The 20,839-nt window shown below is 37.6% G+C and overlaps 1 protein-coding gene across 1 annotated transcript in view; it reads left to right on the plus strand.

Moving 5' to 3' along the window:
• The window catches only part of CPA6 (carboxypeptidase A6), a 309,275-nt gene that overhangs the window by 242,722 nt on the left and 45,714 nt on the right, over positions 1 to 20,839 (plus strand). The window contains exons 8-9 of the mRNA XM_025265287.3: positions 14,768 to 14,878; positions 15,371 to 15,461. Coding sequence (XP_025121072.3) covers positions 14,768 to 14,878; positions 15,371 to 15,461 — 202 coding nt within the window. The remainder of the gene's footprint in view (positions 1 to 14,767; positions 14,879 to 15,370; positions 15,462 to 20,839) is intronic.

Raw genomic sequence — 20,839 nt, forward strand, 5'->3', positions numbered from 1 at the left:
AAAAGTTCTGCAATTAGATAGTGATGACAATGGCATTTATGAACATACTAAAAAAAACCACTGAACTGTACATTTTTAAATGAATTACACTCAATTTTAAAAAAAAAGAAACAAAATGTTGATACATGCTACAACATAGATGAACCTTGAAAGCACTGAGCTAACTGAAAAAAGCAGCCACAAAAGACCACACAGTACACAATTCCTCTTGTACATGACGTCCAAAACAGGCTAATTTACAGACAGAAAGTGGATTAGTGGTTACCTATGGCTAGGAAAATGAGGGGGGTCAGGGAGTTGATACCTAAAGGATATGAAGTGTCTTTTTTGGTGATGAAAATATTCTAAAATTAGGTAGTGGCGACAGTTCATTACTCTGTGAATATATTAAAAGCCACTTAATTGTATACTTTAAAAAGATGAACTGTAGAACGTGTGAATTATATCCCGATAAAGCTGTTATTTCTTTAACTCAGTGTTAAGTAGGGTCCTGTTAGAGAATGTTTATATTAATCAGCCAACAATTTCTTGCTGGTCACTCCATTTTCAGCTCTCAACACTGTGGGGTCAGCAGAACTGTAAGTCATGGGCCAGCCCTCAAGGAGTCTACATTTTATTTGAGGAGAAATATTTGTGTGCAGGAAGCAGTAAACAACATAAAACAGTGTATCTTTGGAGATTAAGTTATACTGACTGTAATAGCTGAAGGAATTCAAGAATCAGAGACGGACTTTCCTGGCGATCCAGGGGTTAAGACCTCACCCTCCAGTGCAGGAGAGTGTGGGTTCGATCCCTGGCGAGGGAGCTAAGATCCCACATGCCTCATGGCCAAAAAACCAAAACATAAAATAGAAGAAATATTGTAACAAATTCAATAGTTTTGAGTTTTAAAAAAAAAGTTTTTTAAAAAAATAGTTTTCAAGAGTTTTAAAACGGTCCGCATCCAAATTAAAAAAAAAATCTTTAAAAGAAATCAGAGAAATCCATTAGACTTTGAAAGATGACAAGCTTTAGGAAAAATCTGTGGGGAAGTGAGTCTCATTAGACCTTGACTCAGGAATGGAAATGTGACCAGGGAGATATAATCATGAGATATAATCACAGTCTTTTTTCAAAAAAAAGACTAATAACATTGAGGACATGGTGTAGATTAGTAAGACCAAATCCTACAGTCTGTGTGAGTGGATTCTAGTGCAATCTGAGACTGACTGAAAAATTATTAAAGTTAGCCTTGGAAGCCAGAGTTTGGTCCAATAAAGAAAAATGAGAAAATACTCTCATGCATGAAAAGCATATCAGTATTAAATGAGAGTTTAAAGAAGAAATACAATGATATATGAATGGAAGGAAGTAGGAGCCTAGAGTGAGGCAACTAACTAGAAGTGTTTAGGGCAAAATTCCACACATGGACAGGGAGAGTGGATGTAGGAATGGAAAGTAAAGAAAAGGTTTATATGGTTCAAATGAAAAAATCATTCATTCATTCAACCAAAGACTTATTAAGCTCTTCTTTTTATGTGAAAGCAGCTTGCAAAGTTCTAGAACAGTACAAGTACTATAATGTACATTACGTTAATGCTTCCCTCAATTCTTTTACTACACTTCTACTGGGGAGATGAGACACAAACACAGAAAACAGCAATAAAGAAAGTCTTTAGGAACTGATGACCAGCTTGATATGGGGATGAAAGTGCAGGACAAGTCAAAGATGGCAAGATGCTCAAGAGAATGATGAAACTGTGGGAGCATCAGCTGAAATGTTGGCAGTTTTATTAGTCTGAAGGGAAGAACCCAAAACCACACTCCATTAAGCAAGTTAAATGATTGATGTAGTCAACAAGTAATTACTAAGTGTCTATCATGCACCAGCCCAGGCAGAGTGTATAGTGGGGACGGAGACAGGATTTTCAAAACTCTGTTCTCTTACAGCTTGATTCTCCTAAACCAAAAGGAGGAAATACTCTGATGAGAGATTAAAGAGACTCTGTAAACAGAGTTGAGTATCGCAACCAAAGGAATCAATACCTGGTTTACTGGTTTAATTTGGAAACAGAAATCCAAGAAAACATCCCAGTGATTTAGCCAACCATAACAGAATTGTTACAAATATTTTTCTTGAGTGTATTACTCCACCTGAAAAGAGACAGGAAAAAGGTAGAGAACTGAAACAGTTTACCACTCCTGTTCTGAGCTCTGGCACGAGTTCAGGGGAATCATAATGGTAGTTGAGGTAGGCAAGCAATTTTTAGCAGCAGCCTATATTTAACATCTTTTAATTTTTCATATTTTTTTCTTAATTGTGGAAAAGCCACTTAATTCTTTGTTGGCAGTGCAGATGGAATAGCATTTGCTCATTTCTCAGAATCATCTCCAATCAAATGAAGTCATCTGGGCTTTGTGCACTTTTGACAGTTTAAAATTGTCTATCTCCAGAGATGGGTATCTCAAGCCACGGCTGGGGCTAGCTGGCTCAGAGTTATGTACATAACTTAATTTTTGCCTCAAATATTTCTACATTGCTAGAGCAAATTTTTTTAAATTATTTATTATAATTGGAGGCTAATTACCTTACAATATTGTGGTGGTTTTTGCCATGCATTGACATGAATCAGCCACAGGTGTACATGTGTCTCCCCACCTCCCTCCCCATTCCATCCCTTTGGGTTGTCCCAGTGCACCGGCTTTGAGTGCACTAGGGCAAATTTGACCAGAGTCTTTACTTACAAAATATAGAATAAGTGGCACTTCCCTGGTGGTTCAATGGCTAAGACTGCCCTCCCAATTCAGAAGGCCTGGGAGTTAAATCCCTGGTTCAGCGGGGCGGGTGGGGGCGGGGGGAGTTAAGAGAACTAGGTCCCCCATGCCACAACTAAGAGTTCACATGCCACAACTAAAAATCCCACATACCACAATGAAGATCACGTGCAGCCAAATAAATATTTTTTTAAAGAATATAAAAGAAGTAACTCTGGAAAACATTGATTTGACTTCCAAGTAAGTAAGATGTTTCCAAATGTCAAAGTAAAGCAGAAAAGTATAAAGGAAACGACTGATAGCCCTGACTTCATTAAATATATTAAAGGAGTATTTAGGATGGGAAAAATGCCTGTGACATGCTGTTATATCAAAAATAAATAAATAAATAAAAGCCAGCATGGACACATAGCAAAGTAAACCTAAAGCAAATGAAAAGACAACCCTCAGAATGGAAGAAAATATTTTCAGATGAAGAGACTAACAGGAATGTAATCTCCAAAATATACAAACAGCTCATGAAACTCGATGTCAACAAACAACCTAATCAAAAAATGGGCACAAGACCTAAATAGATGTTTTTTCCAAAGAAGATATACAGACAGCCAAGAGGCAAAGGAAAAGATGCTCAACATCACTAATTATCAGAGAAATTCAAATTAAATGATGTATCACTTCACATCTGTCAAAACGGCCATCATCAAAACATCTACAAAGACTGGAGATGAAATGGATAAAAGGGAACCTTCCTACATAGTTGGTAGAAATATAAATTGGTACAGTCGCTCTGGAGAAGAGTATTGAGGCTCCTTAAAAAAACTAAAAATAGAGCTACCATATGATCCAGCAATCCCACTCCTAGACATATACCCAGATAAAACCATAATTCAAAAATATACATGTACCCCAGTATTCATTGCAGCACCATTTACAATAGCCAGGACATGGAAGCAATCTGAATGTCCATCAACACAGGAATGGAAAAAGCTGATGCAGTACATATATACAATGGAATATTATTCAGCCATAAAAAGGAATAAAATAATGCCACCTGCAGCAACACAGATGGACCTAGAGATTGCCACAGAGTGAAGTAAGCCAGAAAAGAACACATATCATTTATATATAATAATGATATATAATATCATTTATATGTGGAATCTTAAAAAAAATGGTACACATAAACCTATTTATAAAACAGAGTCACAGATGTAGAAAACAAACTTATGGTTACCAAGGGGGACTGGAGACAGGAGACTGATAAATTGGGAGATTGGAAGTGACGTATACACACTATAATATATAAACAGATAACTAATAAGAAGCTACTGTATAGAACAGGGATCTCTACTCAATATTCTATAATAACCTATATGGAAATAGAATTTTAGAAAGAGTGGATATGTGTATATGCATTACTGATTAACTGTCGTATAGCAGAAACTAACACAATATTGTAAAGCAACTATACTCCAATAAAAAATAAATTTTAAAAAAATTTTAAATAACTTTTACACTTATTACAACCTGAAAAAAAACAGCATGGACATTATGATTTCCATGTTGTAAAATCTATATTTGGGATACATATACATATATACTAAATACTAAAAAATTATGATTTTTCTTATTTTTTTGAATTTTCCATATTAAACAGAATCCAAAATGACATGTTTTAAACAAATTTAACCCAGTCAAAACTGAATAGTTTCATTCTCAAACTAAACTCATTTATGCTTGAGTTGTATATTCCTGCAGGTATTTTAAAATCGGGCTTCCCTTGTGGCTCAGCTCTTAAAGAATCTGCCTGCAATGTGGGAGACCTGGGTTCACTCCCTGGGTTGGGAAGATCCCCTGGAGAAGGGAAAGGCTACCCACTTCAGTATTCTGGCCTGGAGAATTCCGTGTACTATACAGACCATGGGGTCGCAAAGAGTCGGACATGACTGAGTGACTTTCACTTTCACTTCATTTTAAAATCAGTGATTGAATTTAACTCAGCGGCAGACCAAAGATAAAGAAAGCAAGGGTTTGTGAGAAGATGATCCATGGGAAAACTGGGACAAGAATGCTCTGAAATGGAAAGTTCTTCCAGACTTTGAAGAGGCATAATATATAGGTGGATCTAATTTGGTCCTTTAACAGAATGGTAGCCAAAAGGAGGGAGGGAAAGAGAGCGAGAGAAAAAAAAAACTTCCTTAATGTCCCAGGTGGATCATGGTATTCTTCTGCTGTTATACAATGTGAAACCTCACTCTTTCAGGCCCAGCCTGATTACACTGGAAAACCAACTCCATTTCCACGCTCCTAGCCATCTACAATAGGCACTAAGGATGGCTAATCCTGGTGCCAAAACCTGGCATGCGATTCAGGGTAGTATGTAATTGTTGGTGGTGTTGTTAATGAGTTTCTAAGTCATGTCTGACTCTTTGCAATCCCATGGACTGTAGCATGCCAGGCTCCTCTGTCCATGGGATTCTCCAGGCAAGAATACTGGAGTGAGTAGCCATGGCCTTTTCCAGGGGATCTTCCCAACCCAGGGGTCGAACCTGTATCTCTTATATCTCCTGAATTGTCAGGCGGGTTCTTTACCATTGGGATTCCCTGGTGGCTCAGATAGTAAAACATCTGCCCCCAGTGCTGGAGACCCGGGTTCAATCCCTGGGTCGGGAAAATCCCCTGGAGAAGGAAATGGCAACCCACTCCAGTATTCTTGCCTGGGAAATCCCATGGACAGAGGAACCTGGTGGGCTACAGTCCACGGGGTCGCAGAGTCAGACAGAACTGAGCGACTTCACTTTCACTTTTCTTTACCATTAGAAGGAAGCCCCTCATTATGTCTTACTGGAAATTAAAGGTAAAAACCAATATAAACCCTCAAATGTAGGCATGAAACTCAAACTTTTGGTTAAGAAACGTATCACTAAAAATAGAATAAACCTTTTAAGGAAGAGAATTTAAGTTTTTGTATAAAATATACCAAAGGTTGGGGAATAAATAAGTAATTGAGAGGGTTACTAACTCCAGACCAAACTTCTAATAAGTTCAGCTGAGTAAGCAAATAAGTCTTTGTTGTTAATGGTATAATAAAAAACAGTTCATAGATCTGCATTTGTAAAAATTCTCTGATTTTGTCCACTACCATCCCTTTTAATTGCAATATTTTAATTTTTCTGCCAGTCTTTTAGTACCTTTAATTCCTTATATTCTCCTATCCTTCTCACCCTTCCCAGTCTTCTCTTTAATCCTCTGCATCCTCCAACCAAGCTCTTTCTTCCTTTTAATTCAATTTGTAATGCCTTATATATAGCAGGCTCTATATTAATGTTTGTTCACTTTATTTTTTTTTAATTTTATTTTATTTTTAAACTTTACATGACTGTATTAGTTTTGCCAAATATCAAAATGAATCCACCACAGGTATACATGTGTTCCCCATCCCGAACCCCCCTCCCTCCTCCCTCCCCATTCCATCCCTCTGGGTCGTCCCAGTGCACCAGAAAGCCATTGCATCCATCATGCTCCACTATTCAACATCTGAGAATGTTTTGGGCACTGTTTATACAGGCAGTGTTTATACAGGCAGTCTTCACTTATCTGGCACAGAAAAGTATGTATGACTGTAGAAGTGACCATGCAAACTGAAGCCATAAAAATCTATCTTGATAACTAATGTGGAAAATTAAGTTTGTTCTATGATCTTTATGTATTTTTGTCAAAAGATTAAAGACTTTCTTACTCTGTTGTAAGCATGTAAGACATTGACCAAAAATAGTGAAACTAACACTTATTACACTGTAATTTAAAACATTAAAGATATTGATAATTAAATGTCTTATTTCTTTGTAAAAATCTTTATCACAGGTTGTTTGGATAGTGCTTCTCATTATAAAACTTACAACATGAGGTGAGCATCATTTTTTTTAACACTCTGGCAAATTGTAATACTCCTTTCTTAGTTTTGATCAGATTTCAGTATTTTTTTCCTTTCCTTGTGCTTTTGATGTCAAAAAATATCTGCAAGAGTTGCTTTAATGTGAAATGTTGACAGCGTCGTTTTTTCTGGAACACCTTCCTCCTTTCCATTACAACCATTTCCCTCATTTATGTCAGTGAGTTTGTCTTCACTTAGTTCCTCAGGCTACCTAAGGCAGTGTCCATATTCCTGTGGTCAGCTATTTCTACTATAACTCCACTTACATTTGATTCATATTTCCCTTCTGCATTATCTGCATTATTGCTTCACTGTAAGCCTTGTTGGCCAATACTCTCTTACCATATCCATTTTTGCAAAATGCCACATGAGTTTTTTCACCGGAAGACAAGGGAGCAACACAGCTACATACTTTGCTGTCTGTGTATGAACTGAGTAAACACACACAGTGGCCAATCACACACCTACAGACTTTAAAACAAGTGGCACAATTTGTCACAGGTCTTGATGCACAGCTATAATTTACACAGTGGTTTGTAGAGTTAAGACCTAGCACTAGTAACAAATTTGAACTGTACTTGGAGGACTGCTATTATTTAACTAAACCATGGTTACTGATATTTGTGTATATCAGAGCCATGCAGATTGAAGATGCCTATGCTTTCTTTTTGTAGGTTAATGATTCTTACATAGTAGATTTTAACAATGCCACCAAGTCAGTCCTGGCCTCTGCTCTGTTGGCCCTGATTAAATACAACCAACCATTGTTATCAGGCTATCTCAGTACAAAAATTCTAGAACTGTGAAGTGGTTTTATTTAAGGAAAAAGTAATGCAGCTACTGCTAAGTCGCTTCAGTCATGTCCGACTCTGTGCGACCCCATAGACGGCAGCCCACCAGGCTCCCTGTCTCTGGGATTCTCCAGGCAAGAACACCGGAGTGGGTTGCCATTTCCTTCTTCAGTGCATGAAAGTGAAAAGTGAAAGAGAAGTCACTCAGTCGTGTCCGACTCTTAATACAAAATATTTCAAATGTTTATCTATATCTCTTAATAGAAAATATAGATTAATAGATAACATTTTTCAATAGTCACCTTCCCTGTTAGACTAGCCAGTCTCTGAGAGGTTCTCAGTATAAATTAATTAAGTATAAAAATAACTAGATGTGCATATGATTTTCCAGTTCTCCATCATTCATTCACAGAGCCTTTGTTCATGTTGCTTCCAAGCTATTATTTAGTTACCATATTGTATTTAAGGAGCTTCTCACAGTATGACTTTGAATACATTATACATTAAGCTCCCTTTTTAAAAATTTCCCTGGGAACTCTCTCCTGCTCTAATTCATTCTCCAATTATTGCATTATAAATAACTCCTTTGTGTCAAGATGCACCCACTTTGGTGTTTCAACTCTTTTCTACCATAAATAGTTTTACTCCACTCCAGTCTAGGTGAGAACCTTCAACTTGACTGCTGACTGTGCTGTTACTTTGACCTCAGTTATAACAGCTAGTTCTCCCAGCATGCACTTCACTCAATATGTGCTTGTTATTTTTAGGTCTTCTTTTTTTATATATAAATTTATTTATTTTAATTGGAGGCTAATTACTTTACAATATTGTATTGGTTTTGCCATACATCAACATGAATCCGCCACGTGTGTACACGTGTTCCCCATTCTGAACCCCCCCTCCCACCTCCCTCCCTGTACCATCCCTCTGGGTCATCCCAGTGCACCAGCCCCAAGCACCCTGTATCATGCATCAAACCTGGACTGGCAATTCATTTCACATATGATATTATACATGTTTCAATGCCATTCTCCCAAACCATCCCACCCTCGCCCTCTCCAACAGAGTCCAAAAGACTGTTCTATACATCTGTGTCTCTTTTGCTGTCTCACATATAGGGTTAGTTACCATCTTTCTAAATTCCATATATATGCGTTAGTATACTGCATTGGTGTTTTTCATTCTGGCTTACTTCACTCTATATAATAGGCTCCAGTTTCACCCATCTCATTAGAACTGATTCAAATGTATTCTTTTTAATAGCTGAGTATTTTTAGGTCTTCTGTAGTGATTCTAGAAGAAAAATAATGGAAAAAATTTTAAAGCTGCCTTTTTAAAAGCCAGCACCACTGATCCTAAAAACAGTGTCACATTCCAGGTTGCCATCGAGTTCTAAGAAAGCAACATCCAATCAAATAAATTAAAAAACAATGAAAAGGGGGAACTCTTGGGCCTAACCTTCTCTTACCACACAAAGACTTTCATAATTGCAAAATTTTTCTTTGAATTTAACTGAAGCTTATTTGGTGAATTCTGGTATATGTTCAGTTCAGTCACTCAGTTGTATCTGACTTTTTGTGACCCCACGGACTGCAGCCAGGGTTCCCTGTCCATCACCAACTCCTGGAGCTTGCTCAAACTCATGTCCATTGAGTCCATGATGCCATCCAACCATCTGTCGTTCCCTTCTCCTCCTGCCTTCCATCTTTCCCAGCGTCCGGGTCTTATCCAATTAGTCGGTTCTTCGTATCAGGTGGCTAAAGTATTGGAGCTTCAGCATCAGTCCTTCCAATGAATATTCAGGACTGATTTCCTGAATTCTGATTCTGATTCTGGTAAATGACATGCATCTCTTGATGCAGAAGCCAAAGTAGTCTTGGTAGGTACCAAATAGATTCATTCTTTGTCTCTCTTCATTAAGTTCAGAAATTCCATAACCTAATACCAACATATCACTCTCCTAGCAGAATGTTATACTCAAAACTGTACCTTTTAACTTAAAATGCATCTCAGCAAAGTACTTTTAAGTGAACTGATGGAGGTGAGTGTAGTACCTAAAGACTGCCACAATGAGGCGTGTGGAACATGGTTTTGTGACTGGCTTTCAGGTCATGACTACTTAAATCTTCCTTCTAAGCAACAACAGTAGTCAAGAAATTAAACTTGGAAAACCAGGAAGGAACTCGATTAGTAGGTATCTCCTTTCCTGTGTGTATGGATGGTGGGAATTGATTGCTAAAAAGAGTCCCACGTGTTAGAAGGAAAGCACGCCCCAGTGTTCTTTATGGTTATCCTGTGTTAGAGTATGATAGACAGTCACATGATCATCTTTTAAGTATGATAGTATGATCATGTTAGAGTATGATAGAATGTCACATGATCATCTTTTTTTCCTAGAAACTTCACCTAAACCATACAAGAAGCCATCTACAGCCATTATTTAAAGCACTGAAGAAAGAGGTTTCTGAATTGTCCTATTCAGCTCTGAACAGTCATCACATTGTGATCATTCTCATTTTGTCTGACCAGATGGAGAATGGCTGCAATTCTTAGAGTTATAAAAATCACAAATATAGCATATGCAAAACAATGACACTCTGTTTATTTGTCAGAGGAAGAAAATGTTCCGGCACATCTCAAATATTAAATCCACTCCAGAAAAGAATGTTAGGAAACAGGTTCCTTAGTTAATACATTATTTGGAAATGAAGAAATTTAAAACAAAGCCATGTTAATGGCCTCAAAATATATAAAAACACTTGACAGTTATAATTAAAAGTGATAAATCGTTTTAAAATGAAGTTTTAGAAGTGGAATATTTCCAAACTCATTCTATGTGGCCACCATCACCTTGATACCAAAACCAGACAAAATTACAAAAAAAGAAAATTACTGGCCAATATCACTGATGAACATAGACACAAAAGTACTCAACAAAATACTAGCAAGCCAAATCCAACAATATGTTAAAAAGATCATACACTGAGATCAATTGTGACTTATCCCAGGGATGCAAAGACTCAATATATGCAAATCAATCAATATTATACACCATATTAACAAATTAAAGAATAAAAACCATATGATCATCTCAATAGAGCAGAAAAAGCTTTTGACAAAATTCAACAAGCATTTATGATAAAAGCTCTCCAGAAAGTGGGCCTAAAGGGAACCTACATCAGCAAAATAAAGGCCATATATGACAAACTCACAGCAAACCTTATTCTCAATGGTGAAAAGCTGAAAGCATTTACTCTAAGATCAGCAACAAGCAAGGAGCTCCACTCTCACCACTTTTACTCAACATAGTCTTGGAAGTTCTTGCCATCACAAGGAAAGAAAAAATAAATAATAGAAATCCAAATTGGAAAGAAAAAAAAAAAGGAATCCAAATTGGAAAGAAGAAGAAGTTATCTTTGCAGATAGCATGATATTATACATAGGAAATCCTAACGATGCCATCAGAAAACTACTAGGGCTAATTAATGAATTTAGTAACGTCTCAGGATACAAAATTAATATACAGAAATATCTTGCATTCCTATACACTATCAATGAAAGATCAGAAAGAGAAATTCAGGAAACAATCCCATTTACCATTGAAACAAAAAGAATAAAATACCTAGGAATAAAGAACAAAATACCTAGGAATAAACCTACCTAAGGAGGCAAAAGACCTGTACATAGAAAACACTGATGAAAGAAATCAAAGATGACATGAACTGATGGAGAAATATACCATGTTCTTGGAGTGGAAGAATATTGTGAAAATGACCACTACCCAAAGTTATCTACAGATTCAATGCAATCCCTATCAAATAACCAATGGCATTTTTCACAGAACTAAAACAAAAAAAATTTACAATTAGTATGGAAACACAGAAGTCTCCAAATAGCCAAACGAGTCTTAAGACAAATGGAGCTGGAGAAATCAGGCTCCCTGACTTCAGACTATACTACAAAGCTACAGTAATCAAGGGAGTATAGTACTGGCACAAAAATAGAAATACAGATCAACAACATGATAGAAAGCCCAGAGATAAACTCACACACCTGTGGCCACCTAATCTATGACAAAGGAGGCAAGAATATACAAGGGAGAAAACACAATGGCTTCGATAAGTGGTGCTGGGAAAACTAGAAAGCTACATGTAAAAGAATGGAATCAGAAGACTCCCTACCACCATGTTCTTTACTGTTTTAGTCCCTCAGTCCTGTCTGACTCTCTGTGACCCCATGGACTGTAGTGTGCCAGGTTCCTCTGTCCATGGGATTTCCCAGGCAAGAATGTGGAGTGGGTTGCCATTTCTTTCTCCAGGGGATCTTCCCAGCCCAAAGATCAAATGCACGTCTCCTACTTGGCAGGCAAATTCTTTATCACTGAGCCACATGAAATGCCTCCCTAATACCATACACAGAAATAAATTCAAAATGGATTAAAGCCTTGAATGTAAGGCCAGATGCTATAAAACCCATAGAGAAAAACATAGGCAGAACACTTTTTGACATAAATCACAGCAAGATCTTTTTTGACCCACCTCCTAGAGGAAGAAAAACAAAAATTAACAAATGGGACCTAATTAAACTTAAAAGCTTTTGCACAGCAAAGGAAACCATAAACAAGATGAAAATACAATCCTCAGAATGGGAGAAAATATTTGCAAACAAAGCAAATGACAAAGGATTAATCTCATAAATATACAAGCAGTTCATGCAACTATATATTAAAAAAACAACCCAAATGAAAGATGGGCAGAAGATCTAAATACCCATTAACTTTTTTTCATTGAAAGCTTAACAAAACCAAGGGTTGGCAAGTTGTAGAGCAATGGGAATTCTCATTACTGATAATGAAAATATTTACTGATTTAGACACAAAATGGCAACATTTAGTAAAGTGCAAGGCACAGAAATCCATGACCCAGCAAGGTATTCCTAGATTTATATAATAAAGAAACTTTCACACATGTCTAGGAAAAATGTTCAGGAATGTTCACCGCCAATCTTGTAACACTGAAATATCAGAAACAACATAACCATCCATCAACAAAATAAGGGATAGATATAGTGTGCATTTACCTTTATAAATGCCTCTATATACCTTTATAGATATAGTGTGCATTCCATTTATAATGGAATTCCATATAATAGTTAAAAATGAATAAATCATCAACTTAATAAGTGTCAAAATATAACATTGGAGAGAAAAGCAAACTGAAGATTGCCATATCATGATCTCATTTGCATGAAATTTCAAAGCATACTCATATTATATATTGTTCATGAATCCACATATATGTACTAAATTAGAAAATCATGCACAGAAATGATAATGGCAAATTGAGGACACTTATTGAAGGAGGGGAGGAAAACGGGATCTGAGAGTGATAAAAAAAAAAAGGGGGGGGAGCTCTAGTTTAACCTATAATGTCTTGATATTCTTTTAAAAAGATTTGATAAATACAACAAGATACAGTGGATGTAATTTCTTCTCTGTATTTTTTATATTTGTTTAAAATATATTGTGATTTTTTAAAAGGAAGTTAGTGATATTTTCTCCAATACAAAAGCATGGCAGTCAATTGCATTGGAGGAGGAGAAGGCAGAATAAAATGAGAAGGTCCAAATGCAAGTCTCCAGAATAATCTAGTGCTTAATGTGCTAACATGTAGCACATTTTCTGTGCTTGGAAGAGGTGAGACTTCCCCACTTTGGACTGAGATGAATGAGTCATGGATCCCAGTGCTATGAGAGAAGGGAGAGAAATTACAACTTTTCCTATCTCTTCATTCCTGCCTTGCTGCTCCAAATTCCTTTCCTTCCATCTCTTCTTCCTCTCTAGAGTGGCATGGAAAACCACAAACCTCTAACATTAAGGGAGAAAAGATAGCTAATCATATAACTGTCTCTGGCATCCCACCAGCAGACTTCCTCCAGGCTTTGGGGGACCTCCTTTTATTAGAGGAAAACAAAATTCCAGGGTATGTACAATTGATCACATACCAGGAACTTTCCTCTAGTTTGAGACATTGGACTGTTAATAGAAATTCAAGCACATATGAAAGTTCTACCGAAGTTATTTGGCCAGCAAATTATTGAGTCTTAAAGGAGAACAAGAGAGAATTGTATTAACAATGTTTATCGACTTGTATTAATTTATAAGTATTAAAATTATAGTTAATAAAATAGTATTTAACTCATTTCTTATGTTCTTGAATATATTCCTATATTTTCAGTATTATTTCTAATATAGTGATACTTTCTCAGATTGCATTATTGGATTGCTGCTCTCTCTTAACAGAATTCTCACTGTATAAATACAGAATGCTGCTTATGATTGGTTCAGAAATTCTACATACCTGGATGTAAAAGAAAATTGAAACTTTTAAGTATTAAATTTTCCAAAGCAAGATATAATTTAAGAATTATTTGATTTTGAATTATTTTAATATGGTAAAATTCTAACAATCCAAATGGATATAAAATGAGAGGTGGTAATCTTTCCTATACATTGTCCCCCAGGCCCCCTCCCCCAAGGCAGCCATTGTTACAAATATCCTAAATGTTTGTCTAACGTACTTTATAAATAGACAAATATGCATCAAAAAGGATTTATTTTAAAAGTCCATTCCATAGGAATGGTATTTCAAAATGTTTATATTCTTAACTTGGCTTAGCATATTTAATGCTTTTCTATTTGAGGCCAAATCTTCAAGCCTGGCATCAGTCACACAGAAGCAAGATTTCAAAGGAACCATGATAAAGGTGACACAATAAATAATTGTCCATTAACTCTTTGTAGAAAAGTCAGGAAAGAACAGCGTGTCCATGCAGTAAGTTCCAAAACTTGAGTCTGCTACCAGTTACACATAAACAGTTAAGTGGCAGATATAACTATCCTGTGTTGTGATGTATCATGTAAGAATATCAAAATATTTAGGTAATTGTTTGTCCACAACTGAATGGAATCTTAAAAAGCACTGATAATACAAAATCATATCTAAATTGCTGCTTTCTTAATCATCCTAAACTTTAGCCAGATCTGAAATATTACAAGAGGCTGCCTGATTAATCTGTTTTGCACCCTTGCTAAAATGTTATCAGAAATAGTTTGAGACAGAAGTCTCAAGAAAGAACATGTGATGTCAAATTATAACTCACATTAGCTTGTTACTTTTCAACTCAATATATTTAGTATTGCCCATAGATATAAAATATTTCTCATATTATTTTTCGAGATCTTTATGTGGGATTGATTTGTAGGAAACATGTCACCTCTGTCTTTTAGGCTCTTCTAACATATAGGAGTGACCCAACCATGAGAAAAACGTTGAATCATCTGTATTTCTATATCATGCCTGTGTTTAACGTCGATGGATACCATTTTAGCTGGACCAATGTAAGTCACTTTGCCTATCCAACTGAAAAAAAACATGGAAAATTGTCCTAAAGCAGGAAGGATGCTTGGTGGGCAGCCAGCCTAGTACTTCCAGAGCTATGAAAGATTTCCACTCCCTTCCCTAGCACAGCATCAACCTTCTGATTTTGTTTATATATGTTTGTCTTTTGCATAAGATTTCATGTTTAAAGAAAGATGTCTCCTTACAAATAAATTATGAAAAGTCACTTGTCTAGTCCAGCTTATTGAATTTTGCCTGTGAAGAAATGAGGCCAAGAGAAACTAAGAGAGAAGTCTGTGGCAGGAATTGGAGCATGAACCTGGGTGTCCAACGCTCATCTTGTCCTCTTCTCACTCCATGGACTTGTTTATTCCTGGAGGAAATCCCCCACCCCTCACTGCTGTGATTCATTCACTGAAGAACTACTAAAATGCATGGGCATAACCTCTTAAGTGTTTATTCTGCACCTCTTTTCTTTTAATTACATCTAGGATCGATTTTGGAGAAAAACAAGGTCAAGGAACTCAAGGTTTCGCTGCCGTGGAGTGGATGCCAATCGAAACTGGAGGGTGAAATGGTGCGGTATGTTGGGGACTAATTGGGATCTGGATTCAGAGGTATCCATTGCGTTCACTCTCAAAAATGATGAGCCCATTAGGGCTCCGATGTAACTTTGATGTCTTTGTGTATGTGAAAACCTCCTATGTTATGCACTGTAGCTGTAATTCACAAAAGAAAATCAAAGCATTTTCATAAAGGATTCAAATCTGGCAACCTCATCCTGAAAACTGAAAATTTAAACACAGACATAAAAGCAGAAAACTAAGGGATATTTGTCATTCAGAAACTAAAACAGGAAATGTGGTTTGTGGTATAAATCCAGTTATCGTAATTTATCCTTTCACTGAGAGTAACGCTGATCCTGTCTTCATCTATCTATGGTGATCACAGCTGCCAAATTCTTGTCTAGAATCTACCAACCTGCCAATCATACACTGATTGGGCACTCATTTGGCAAATATATTTTCACTACATTCCATGTTTCATGACAGTAACCTTTTAAATAAGGAGAGGATGTCATTTTAAGAAAGGAAACTCTTGTGGCAAAAGAAAGAAGCAGGTAGACAGCAAAAGAGAGAAACAGAAAATCAGCCACAGCTAGTGTAGAAGAGGCAAAACTTGACCTCGTCCCATCTTGGGTTTTCAGCTGGGGCTCTTAAACAGAAAGACAGATTAACAAGGAAAAACAGCTTATTAATGGGCTCTGCACAGGATACATAGGAGAAAGCTCATGAAAAGTAACTCCAAGTGGCAACTTAGAACACCAACTTATACAGAGTCTTCAACGAAGAGCAATAAACTTGTAGAGAAACAATAGGACAAAGGAAAACAGTTTTAAGTTTCCAAGGGCTGCCAACTGTGGGAAATAATTATATGAGAAGAAACTCAAGCAGGAAGGTTTGTTTGCAGATTCCTCTGGTGTTGTCTCTGGGCTAAAGGTCTGTCTCCAGTAGGAGAATTTATATCCTGTCTTTAGGCAGAAAAGGGGAAGGTGAACAGAACTTCTGCATTTGCTGCTGCTCAATTGCCTTGGACTCAAATTAATTTTTATGTCAAAGAGGCATATTTGGGGGCAAGCGATATATTCTGGTTTACTTTGCTAGGTATCCTAGTTGGCAACAGCGGGGAGGGAAACAAGTGTAAGCCACATGCAGCTGTAAAGAGCTACCCTTTCTCAGAGTCCTTCCCTAGTGCCCTCAAAATACAGACCAGAGCGTTGTGCAATAGCATGTCTCACGAGAGTCTCTTAGCAATGAAGCTCATCACAGTCTTTCCTTCTGTGAGGCTTTGGTTCGGTACCAGATGCCACTCCTCCCATCTCCACCAGCATCAGGCAGGATAACTGGGTGTGCTTGAGACTCCTTCCATAGAACATTCTTTAATCCATTAGGACTGGCAAATCAGAATATGGTAAAGCAGAAAGAATATGGTTTAGAATATCACAGATAGATGGCTTCCCTGGTGGCTCAGACAGTAAAGAATTTGCCTGCAATGCAGGAGACCCGAGTTTGATCCCTGGGTCAGGAAGATCCCCTGGAGAAGGAAGTGGCTACCTACTCCAGTATTCTTGCCTGGGAAATCCCATGGACAGAGGAGCCTGGCAGGGGTTGCAGTCCATGGGGTTGCAAAGAGTCGATAGACTGAGCGACTAAATACCTTCACTTCACTTTCACGATTTCATTCTACTCTTGTTAGCAGATTGATTTGGGTGATTTTCTCCAATCTACCAAATTAGTAATAATAATAATACCCACCTCATTGGGTTCTTAAGGGAATTAAAGGACTTAACATATGTTTAAAGATGATTCGGTCCTAGCTCCAAACGGGTTGACATCTCAGTGACCCAACCATTCTTCCCCACCTTCCAGAACACTCAGTTCACCTCAGCCTCAGGTCAGTTGTTTGTAAAACTACCTCTTTCCTTCAGGGGAGTGTTGTGGTGATGAGCCATGAAATAAGCTTTAAAGTATTTGCACTTATGAGAGAAAGAAAAGCATTACATAAATACTATACAGTGGGGACTTCTCTGGTAATCCAGTGGTTAAGACTTTGCCTTCCAATATGTGTTCAATTCCTAGTCAGGGAGCTAAGACCCCATATGCCTCACAGCCAAAAAACAAAAACATAAAACAGAAACAATATTATAACAAATTCAATAGACACCAAAAAAATCTTTTAAAAAAACACTATAAAGTGATACTATTGATGCCTATTTAGATTTTTTTTTCTTCAACCTGGACTGAGAAAGCAAACTTATTCGTATTAACTCCCTGAGATCACTAACTTTTAAAAATTCCCTTTTTTCCATCTCTCAGATGGGAACTTTTTGCAAGCTCATAATTATGTGTGCTGTTTCAGTAGCTGCCAGGTGCCCGCATCCATAGGTATGGCCAAGATGCCCACAATCACCTGAGTGAGCATCCAGGATAGTAACTGAGTCAAGTCACACTAGCAGGCCAGCCAGCTCTGCAGTGTAAAACTAGACCCTTGATTATATCCAATTACAAAGAAGCGGCTCGCTCCCCTGTGCTTCCTCCTTTCTCCAGACTGTTTCCTTCAGCCATGCACCTTCTCTGATTCCTTAGTTCCAAACTACAGTCCCAGCTGGAATTCCTTTGATTCTCTCCATGTTTGAATCATTCTGATTCTTCCCATGAGTTGGCACTCACGATGTGCAGGGGATTTTGTCAAATGTCAGTGGCAAAATGACCCTGGTGGACCATTGTAGGTGATGCAGGAATGCAGGTGTGGCTGGACCTTTCTCCCCACCAAGGTCTCTCAAGTGGATTCAGCTGATCTGACCGGCAGGCAGCTGTGGCTTCCTCCCTCACAGCGTCTAATCCATCTGCTTCACTGAGGGAACCAGGATCAAGGGCATCCTGGTACCTGAAATCAAATCCTAAGTGAACCTCCAAATAAATATCTATAATGTAGAAAAGCCCAAGACCAGTGAAAACACTATAGAGTCAACACTGAACTGACAAAAACCAGTATTTCTTTCTCTGAAATTAGTGAGTCTCAGACTTAAAAAGATGAGAACATGAAACTATGGTTTTATCATGAAAAAAAAATCTGTGGACATGCAAATAACAGTCTGAATACAATGTGGAAAATACAGCTTAGAGCATATACATGGAAATAGGTATACCTGTCCAATACTTGGGCTTCCCTGGCGGCTCAAATGGTAAAGAATCTCCCTGCAATACAGGAGAGCCAGGTTCAATCCCTGGATCAGGAAGATCCCCTGGAGAAAGGAATGGCTACCCATTCCAGTATTCTTGCCTGCAGAATTTCATGCACAGAGGAGTCCATGTGTGGCAAAGAGTCAGACATGACTGAGTGACTAGTACTTTCACTTCCAATACTTTAGAGCACGCCCCAGGGGCTTTCAGGCTATAAAATAAATATCACTCTTCTGGAAGTCCAGCAGAGGGACTTAACAAGGCAGAGTAGTGTAGGAACCAAGAATAAATTTCATTCATTCATTTGCCAAAGTTAACTGAGCACATACACTCTCTTAGACATTGTGTTGTTGTTTTTTCCTTCCTCTATGCACTCTTTTTTAGAGAATACTGTGAGTACATAATTTTCCAAATTGCAATAAATCCAGGAGAAAACCAAAGGGTTTGGATGAATCCCATACTAAGCTTTAATCTGTGAATAATTCAAGTGTTGCCTAAATTTAAATTACTATTAGGACAACCTACAGATGGGAGAACATGTTTGCAAATCATATATCTGATTAGGAACTCAGAATATTAAAAGAACTCTTACAAGTCAACAATAAAAAGATGACCAAATTTTAAACACACAAATTATTTGGGAACAGACATTTCTCCAAAGAAGATATACAAATTGGAATAAGCACATAAAAAAATGCTCAACATCATTAGCCATAAGGAAAATGCACACCTAGGTACCACTTCACACCCATTAAAATGGCTAAACAACCCTCAAAATGGGAGAAGATATTTTAAAATGACACAACTGAAAAAGGATTAATCTCCATAATATACAACCAGCTCTTGTAACTCAATATCAAAGAAACAAACAAACAAACAAACAAAAACCCCAATCAAAAAATGAGCAAAAGACCTAAACAGATACTTCACCAGAAAAGACATACAGGTGGCCAACAAACACATGAAAATATGCTCAACATCACTAATTAGTAGAGAAATGCAAATTAAAACTACAATGAGGTATCACTTCACACCAATCACAATGGCCATCATCAAAAAATCTACAAATAATAAATGCTGGAAAGGGTGTGGACAAAAGGGAACCTTCATGTACTGTTGGTGGGAATGTAAATTGATACAGCCACTATGGAGAAGAGTGGAGAAGGGAATGGCAACCCACTCCAGTATTCTTGCCTAGAGAATCCCATGGGCAGAGGAGCTTGGCAACCCCAGTCCATGGGGTCGCAAAGAGTTGGACACAACTGAAGCGACTTATCACCCATGGAGAACAGTACAGAGGTTCCTTAAAAAACTAAAAACAGAACTACCATATGACCCAGAAATCCCATTTCTGGGCATTTACCCTGAAAAAATCATTGTTCAAAAACACACATGTACCCCATCAACAGGTGAATGGATAAAGAAGATTTTTCATATATATATATGCATGTGTGTGTATATATATGTGGAAAATTCTGAAAGAGATGGGAATACCAGACCACCTGACTTGCCTCCTGAGAAACCTATATGCAGGTCAGGAAGCAACAGTTAGAACTGGACATGGAACAACAGACTGGTTCCAAATAGGAAAAGGAGTACATGAAGGCTGTATATTGTCACCCTGTTTGTTTAACTTATATGCAGACTACATCATGAGAAACGCTGGGCTGGAAGAAGCACAAGCTGGAATCAAGATTGCCGGGAGAAATATCAATAACCTCAGATATGCAGATGACACCACCCTTATGGTAGAAAGTAAAGAGGAACTAAAAAGCCTGTTGATGAAAGTGAAAGTGGAGAGGAAAAAAGTTGGCTTAAAGCTCAACATTCAGAAAACGAAGATCATGGCATCTGGTCCCATCACTTCATGGGAAATAGATGGGGAAACAGTAGAAACAGTGACAGACTTTATTTTGGGGGGCTCCAAAATCACTGCAGATGGTGACTGCAGCCATGAAATTAAAAGACGCTTACTCCTTGGGAGGAAAGTTATGACCAACCTAGACAGCATATTCAAAAGCAGAGACATTACTTTGCCAGCAAAGGTCCGTCTATTCAAGGCTATGGTTTTTCCAGTAGTCATGTATGGATGTGAGAGTTGGACTGTGGAGAAAGCTGAGTGCCGAAGGATTGATGCTTTTGAACTGTGGTGTTGGAGAAGACTCTTGAGAGTCCCTTGGACTGCAAGGAGATCCAACCAGTCCATCCTAAAGGAGA

The sequence above is a fragment of the Bubalus bubalis genome, chromosome 15 (assembly GCF_019923935.1).
Source record: "Bubalus bubalis isolate 160015118507 breed Murrah chromosome 15, NDDB_SH_1, whole genome shotgun sequence".
NCBI classification, from domain to species: Eukaryota; Metazoa; Chordata; class Mammalia; order Artiodactyla; family Bovidae; genus Bubalus; species Bubalus bubalis.